We start from the raw sequence: 8,405 nt of genomic DNA on the forward strand, positions 1-8,405 counted from the left end.
TGTGCAGGTGAATGAGCCCCTGATGGTGTGGCTGATGTGATTAGGTCCTATGATGGTGTCACTTGAATAGATATGTGGACAGAGTTGGCATCGGGATTGGTTGCAAGAATAGGTTCCTGGGTTAGTGTTTTTGTTCTGTGGTGTGTGGTTGCTGGTGAGTATTTGCTTCAGGTTGGGGGGCTGTCTGTAAGCGAGGACAGGTCTGTCTCCCAAGATCGTGAGACTGAGGGATCATCTTTCAGGATAGGTTGTAGATCTTTGATGATTCGCTGGAGAGGTTTTAGTTGGGGGCTGAAGATAATGGCTAGTGGCATTCTGTTATTTTCTTTGCTGGGCCTGTCTTGTAGTAGGTGACTTCTGGGTACTCTTCTGGCTCTGTCAATCTGTTTTTTCACTTCATCAGGTGGGTACTGTAGTTTTAAGAATGCTATAGAGATCTTGTAGGTGTTTGTCTCTGTCTGAGGGATTGGAGCAAATGCAAAGACTCCTGGAAACACCTGAGGAACAAAGACTGAACTGGGGGAAGTGCTGGACCCAGGCTAAAGGGATTTCTAGCATGTGAATGAAGACCTGAGAAACCCAAACTGTAAAGCTAATGCAGCTTGTGCCTTAAGAATCTGCAGCCTGCTTGTATCATTTCCCAGGGTGAGAATCTGCTAATTCATATCCAGTCTATCTAGTATATTAAACTTAGGTTGTGTTTTTGTTTATTTGCTAAGTAACCTGCTTTGATCTGTTTGCTATCCCTTATAATAACTTAAAAGCTATCATTTGGAGTAAATAAACTTATTTTTGTTTTAATCTAAACCAGTGAGCTTTGACTGGAGTGCTTAGGGAACATCTCTGTTTGGTTACCACAAGTGTGCATTGTTCTCTTCACATTGGGGGAGAGGCGGACCAGGTATTAAACCCATTCACTGGTCAGATTTGACCAGGGCAGGATGGTACTGCTCTGGGGTCCTAGGCTGGGAAGCTGGTGGTTAGAGAGCCTGTGTGTAACTGCAGCTGGCGGTGTCTCTACCTGTATGAATGCTGGTGAAAGTGCAGGCCAGAGGGCTTTGCAGCTTATCACAGTAGTACAGTGTGAAAGGGAGCCCAGGCTGGTAGGTCAGGGGGTCAGTGGTACCCCAGTGGCACCCCAGGGGGAACCCATCACACCCACAATATTTTGTTTTGGATTAAAAAGACCCACACATTTTATACTGTGACACAAATGTATGATTGTTGCTTGCAAACATTGCTTTAATCAGATCAAATGCTTTTGATTAGTTGTATATTAATCACAGAGAATCACACAGACTGTAAACAGGGACTGGAGTCCTGGTCCATTACTGGGACTTGTAAGTATTACCACAATGCAAAGGAACAACTGCTGTCCATTAACACAGAGCAGGTGATCAGTGGAATGAAATGAATCTTAAAGTAGTGCATACTAAAAAATTACCAGCAGTACAATCCAGCTGCAACCCCTTCTGTATTTCAGTTTTACTGGAATGTGAGATGGAGGTATGTCATCGTTTAGAGGACTTTTTTCGTAAGGATGGAAAGACTCTGGGAGATGAGAATGTTGTGTTTTCTTAGGAATATATTATGCTCTGCAGAGGAAGCATGTGATAAAAATGTTGCTATGGGAACTATTCTTTATTACATAAATGTAAATTGTCAGGTTTTAGATAATCAATGTAAAAAACCATAAATGACCCAAATTAGATTTCAAGGTATACACTGGCTTTCCAGAATTTTGTCCTCTGATTCGCTTTATGAATAAATTATTTGCTTTCAAACAAAATTACTTGAACAAGCTTTAAGAACCACATACACAAGCATCAGCTTCACCCCACTCTCTTAGAAATGTCAGAACTTAAGAGAAGTTGTACAGTCAAAACTCTGCTCCCATTTTTCCTCAGGCTGGAATTAGCCCAGATTTACACTGGAGAAACTAGGCGCAGAATTAAACACATGCCAGGTTTCTTTGAGAAAAACATTAGACCAATTCTCTATCTTCTATCTCACCACAGAGTGATGGAATCCTTCCCACTTTGGAACGAATCCTCAGACAGCGGTTCACAAAACAAGGATGTTTTCCCCACTAAAGAATTTTACCAGTATTTGCTCACCTCTCACTCCGCCCTGCCCCTCAACCTGCACATGGCTCAATATAACCAGCACCACCCTCTGCTAAGGCGAACTGGATGAGAGTCTTACTTTAGCCAGAAAGACTCACCAAGATGGAAAGTTGAAGTAACTTGCTCAAGACCATAGACTCAGCGTCTGAGTCAAGATTCGAACACAGTAGCACCTGACAACTCAACCCTGTATCCATAAAAATAGCACTTGTAACTTATTATTGTGAAGACATGATATATTTTACTTCTCCAATCTAAATGTATCTAACTCCAGAATACATCAGGAAAATACATCTGTAGTCCAACACACCAAGCTAGAAATCACCAAAATAAAGTGGGATTGGATAATATTGTTGTGTAACCACCCACTTCCAAATTAGCTTAATCACAGCTGTCAGCAAGGCATGCTTGGGTGAACTATAAGACCTATATCATAACCCTAAACATATGGAAAGAAGAGAAGAGGCTCTTATTCATCTAGATTGTGTCTTTCTCTAAAATACAGCAAACTAAGGCCACAATCCTATCGATAGTTGGGCACATGAGTAGTCACACTGAACTTAATGCGACTTCCCACAAAGTGTGCCAAGTTACTTATGGGCCAGATTTTCAAAGAGCTCAAGCTCCTGCGTAGACACCTAAATGATATGGAAATGGAAATCTGGACCCAGTTGTGAGTACTGAGCAGCTTGTATTTACAGTTTTCACTATGACAAGGTTAGAGGGATTGCCCGCTACATCCCACAATATATGGAAAGTGATAATTTGATGTACTGTATCCTCATCTAGGAGGAAGGATTGTCCCATGGTCAGGACACTAGCCCAGATGTCTGAAGACCTAGGTTCAAGTCCCTGCTTCCACCACAGACCTCCTGCATGACCTGCCCCAGTCATACAGGTAGCTAAGGATCTGGGCTCATCTGCTCTTTTAGGTGCCTAAATCCACCATTTAGGTGCCACATACATTCTCAAAGCCACCACTCGGCTGCTGATTAACCTTGTGGGCAGCAAAGTTTACACTGGTAGGCAGCTTTTGAATGCCAAACTGCTGGTGCTTCCCCTTAGCTAACAAGCTGCTCAGAGCCAGAGGCCCCAAAGCAAGATTCTCAAAGTACACAGGGGAACGTCTGTCTCACCAGCAGGCCCAGTCTGAATGCATCTAGGACCAAATATCTGCAGCAGGAGAGCCAGATGCAGAACACTAATAGGTTGAAGGGCAGCAAAGCACAAAAAGCAAGCAGGACAGGAATTTTTTGACAGAACTCTGCTCATGTGTACGTCCAAAAGTAAGACCTCTCTTCCTCTGGTTTAGAGAGAACATCATCAGAGAATGCTCAAAATTAAATTTTTCTATTTGAAGGGTCATGCCTACTGTATATATTATACATATACTTGGCAGAATTAGATTTTTAATTTCAATGGATAATACCTATATTTATTTTGAATTTTTTTTGTTATCAATTTGAATTTTCTGCAGTTGGGGGGAATTATGGGATGAGAAGGTGTCAGAATTTTTTTATGACAGTAGATGTTGAGATTCAAAAAGTTATAGCTTTATCACTGGTAAAGCACAAATTGATATATCACATATCAAAATGTACAAAGTAAATATCCTTAAATCAAACTAATAAGCTCTTAAGCAGTACTTTTCTTACTTTGCTACCTGCAAATTTCAATTATTGATATAAATATTTGTATTGATGTGTGTGTACAGTGAAATCAATGTTTACCAACATTCACTGATAAAAAGCTAATCCTTCCAAGACTAATTATACAGACTGTGCAGATTCCATCAACATGAGAAAATTACAAGCAGTATCATATTTTAGCTGTCAGAAGACTGCACTGTACAAACTCCATGCACCACTTATGGAAAGTTCTCCTTTTATACTTCCTTGAGTGTCTGTTTTTCTGTAACACTATTTATATACCAAGTAAATATAGATCCAAAAGATCATAACTGTAATAAACCAGCAAAAACTTTTAGATATCCACAGAATCTTTCAAATAAATTCCCATGTGATAAACCTCAGTGTAAAGCTTCAAACTATGAACGATTCGGAGTCACTGAATTAATAATGCAAGGGCTGTTCATATTGGCATACAACAAAAACCAGAAGGCATTCTAAACTTCTCATAACAAAAGGGTAAGTACGTCCAAAAGAAAAATCTATTCTCAGAACCCTCCCACTCCCCACCTTGAACCACCTTCTAACTAGGTGCATATTTTATACAATAAGAAGTATGCTTTGCAGCCTGAAAGGCTGATTAACTGCAGCTTTTAGGTAGCTTGCCATTCTTTGATACCCAGAAGAGAGACAGCAACACCGTATTCTCAATACTACTAATGGGAATTAATCACATAAGAGGAGAATGAAAGCCAAAAGATGTTCCATAAGGAATTGGCCTGCTTACATTATATGCATCACACCCACATTTAAATCCATAAACATTTCACAATAGTAACCAAATGCATATTTGCAAAAGAAAAGGAAAGGGCAGACAGAAGAAAAAAATATCAGAAAGTATAAAACTATTGTGCACCCCCCAACTCAGTGAGAGTGTTTTAAGACTAGTACAAATCTCCCTCCCCACCATACCTGAGCTTTTAAATCACAAATGCAAACTTTTAATGTGCAAATGGTCAGTCGGTAGGAATACCCAGTGCATGTGGCATCAACACAGCTGCAATTGCAATCCCAGGTGAGATGAATGGTTTTGACAGCCACAAATGTTACTGAATTCAAAAGGCACAAGTTTGCATTGCAGGAAGTAAGGTCTTGTCTACATGGGGACATTCAGGGAAATTAATTAACTAAGGGGGTGAATTTAAAGTGGCTTAGTAAACCTGTGTGTGGATGCTCTTTCTCAGAATTAAAGTGGCCTTAATTCAGTTTATTAATCATTAAGGCCACTTTAATTCTGAGTAAGAGCATCCACACAAGGGTTTAATGGGAGTTAACTAATCCACTAAATTCACACCTTTAGTTAATTAGGATTACATTTTCTGAGTTTCTCCCTGTACACAAGCTCTAAAAATCAGTCACACAGGCCTTCCGATAGCATCCTAGAGAAAGTTTTAGTTAATACCCCTGCCCCCAGTGATTCTCAACAACTCCCCCAAACATACATCTGTTTTAAAAGACGCCACCAAAAGCCAACCCCACCCCCATTTCAGAAGCTATCTTCCCAGTTCAGATTCTTTTGTAGCTGCATGTTACTGTCAGACTCTGATCCACCGTCCCTGTCACCAAAAGGCTTGCAGCTCAACTGCAAAGTTGAGTGAACTAGAGCCCTTTGGCAATGGAGATCTTGCTTGTGTTCCTAAGCAGAACAGAGTCCAAGTTCTGGTCTGCCCTTTCCCCAAAACCAAAGTGCATCTGTTCAGCAAGCAGCCTATTGCGCTGCACCTCAAGCTGTTTCTATATTTGTAGTGTGCAAATGACACAGTAGCGATCTGGATTGGGAGCTGAAGGCAACATTTTTTTTTGTTTTCCCCCTGAGACAGCCACCGAGCAGTTCGCAAAAGAAATAACAATCGGAGCCCTCGCGCATGCTGTCTCCAGCCCTGGCCCACGAGAATGCTAAGGCATGTCACCCTGAACCACCAAAAGAGAAAAAGAACAAACAAACAGGAAGGGAAAGCACAAATACTTACACCTAAACGTCTGCTCCTAATCTTTACATACCCTTGCTTCACTATGTCATTAAAATTGGAAGCCATCCTTTTAGTGGGGAGGAGCCGCTGGCCCAAGTTGAATCCAGTCTGTGGCTGAAATGATTCACCAAGCCCACATCCCCTGGAATAATCCTCCTGACCCAGAAACTCAGCGGCAAGAGTTTTAATCCACTTGGGAGAGGGGGGAAGAGGCTAGAGGACCCCCTCTGCATCAGCTGACGGCGCTGCCGGCTGGAATGAGCTCAGCTCAGCTCCTCTCCTCTTGCAGAACAGCGGGATCCGCCCTCTGCCTTCCTCCCCACCGGGGCAGAAAGCCCCCGGGCCAGCGCACCTAGCAGGGGCTGCACCTGGAGAAGCAGCAGTCCTGGCTGTTCACAGGGGGAAGCACCGGAAAGTTGCGGGGGGGGATCCCAGGGAGAATTATGGTCGATGCAAGAGAGACAATGAGAGCGGGGGTGAGAGAAAGCCTGGTGGAATAGGGCTGGCTGAAAAACGTTGCTGCTTTGTGAGTTGCTCTCTGTCTCCTGTTCCCTACATGTTCTGCCCAGCCCCTTTAAATACATACACACACTCTGGACTGACTTAGCTTTCCTGCCTGTTCTTTTTACTCGTCCTTTTTATTTTCTTCACTACCTATCTTCACCCTTATTAAGTCTATTTCTATGCTCTGCGGCAGCTGTCCCAGTTTCTTCTGTCTCTTCCCCTCTTTCACCATCATCTCAGTTGTGTTCACCCCTTCTCATTACCCATGTTTCAGTCTCTCTTTTCCCCTTTTATAGGACTGAGCATAGGGTTGCCACCTGTCCGCGTTTTACCGGGATAGTCTGGGTTTTGGGTGCTATGTCCGGGTGCCCTAATTAGGGTTGCCCAGTTTTCGTCTGGAAAGTTCGGTCAAAAAGGGGACCCTGGGAGTGTCCAGTGAGATGTACTGACTGGCCACCAAAAGACCGTTTACCGTGGGGTGGGAGGGTAGGGTGACCAGACAGCAAATGTGAAAAAATGGGACAGGGAGTGGGGGCTAACAGGAGCCTATATAAGAAAAAGACCCAAAAATCAGGACTGTCCCTATAAAATCAGGTTTCAGAGTAACAGCCGTGTTAGTCTGTATCCGCAAAAAGAAGAACAGGAGTACTTGTGGCACCTTAGAGACTAACAAATTTATTAGAGCATAAGCTTTCGTGGACTAGTGGGCTGTAGTCCACGAAAGCTTATGCTCTAATAAATTTGTTAGTCTCTAAGGTGCCACAAGTACTCCTGTTCTTCTTTTTGCCTATAAAATCAGGACATCTGGTCACCCTAGGGTGGGGAGGCACTGGGTGATTAACTCACGCCAGCCCCTGCTCAGCCAGGGCCACCTCCTACCTGCGGGCAGGCTCCTTGTCGGGCTGTATCAGCTCCCATCCCAGCCCCGAAGCAGAGGGAGTCCAGCTGAGGAGTGGGAGTGGAGATGATCCAGGGAGGGGGGGAGAGAAGTAAATGAGGGGGGCAGGACCTTGGGGCAAAGAGGTGGAGAAGGGGGCAAGGTGATGAGCTCAGGTGTAAATCTATAGCACTCTGACCACTTGGAACAAGGTACTTTAGTTAGAAGTTCTGGAGCATGCTTTGACATACTGCTGTTTGAAACAGGTCAGAACTTTTCATGCCCAGTATCAGGGTCCACAGGTCAACATGGTGCACAGCAAACTAGTGCACTGTATCATCATACCCTGACATGCCACACATTGAGCCACAGACAAGCCCGCCCCCACACACACCACGGCAAGTCATTTATTGGGAGCAAAAAAAAAATTGGACATCACCCTTAAAACCACTGAACGTGATACTGTCCTACAATATTTCAGCATGTACATATAATTCCCTGAGTATAAACGGACATGCTGTTTTGGGGCCTGATTTAAAGTCCATGGGAGATAACAAAAAGACTCCAAAGTGCATTGGATCAGGCTCTTAGCCTCTTTTTTGTGTGTGTATGTGTACCAAGTTTAAGATCCACATAAGAAAGGACCAGTGCTCAATAACAGGGGCTGTCCTGCAATTCTCAGGACAGGTGATGGTGACCTGTGGTTTTCTGCAGGAAGGTGCATATCCCAGAAAGTCTCTTGGCTGCCTCAACAGGCGTCAACTGGCACCACTCCAGACTCTGACTGAAAGTAACCTGAGCCTTGGCCCTGTGGAAGTGGTAGAAATGTCACACAGACATATGCCACTTTTACTCTGGCAATGTGTGACTGTCCCGATGAAAAAAACTTGGCTGGCATTGGGCAGCATGCTGCAGCCGGTGGATAGTCATTGCTTTCGGATGTTTGCAAGCACTGCTGAGCATAACAATGAACCAGGAAAGGGAGAACTTCAGGCACCCCCACCACTGTTGTTGAAATGACTTATTCATACACCCCATTGCTGGGGAAAGAATTGCTCACTGTGTAAAACTGGACATTTTTAAAAATGCATCCTTTACTACCTGTTAACAGTTCTAAACACAGGCACCTATTGTCTGGGTAGGAGGATACTCAAATACCTCTCCCTTTTAGACTGAGACTGCCAGCTTACTGCAATGACATCCTTCTTATAGAGGAGCTGGGCAGATGGCTACAAGGTAG

General features: G+C 43.6%; 1 protein-coding gene across 4 annotated transcripts in view; it reads right to left on the bottom strand.

The window, feature by feature from the left end:
* The window catches only part of DOK5 (docking protein 5), a 94,727-nt gene extending 88,480 nt beyond the window's left edge, over positions 1-6,247 (bottom strand). For all 4 annotated transcript variants that reach the window (XM_054046504.1, XM_054046505.1, XM_054046502.1 and 1 more), the window contains exon 1: positions 5,785-6,247. In XM_054046504.1, coding sequence (XP_053902479.1) covers positions 5,785-5,850 — 66 coding nt within the window. In that variant the 5' untranslated portion in view covers positions 5,851-6,247. The remainder of the gene's footprint in view (positions 1-5,784) is intronic.
* Between the last annotated feature and the right edge of the window lie 2,158 nt (positions 6,248-8,405).

The sequence above is a fragment of the Malaclemys terrapin genome, chromosome 12 (assembly GCF_027887155.1).
Source record: "Malaclemys terrapin pileata isolate rMalTer1 chromosome 12, rMalTer1.hap1, whole genome shotgun sequence".
NCBI classification, from domain to species: Eukaryota; Metazoa; Chordata; order Testudines; family Emydidae; genus Malaclemys; species Malaclemys terrapin.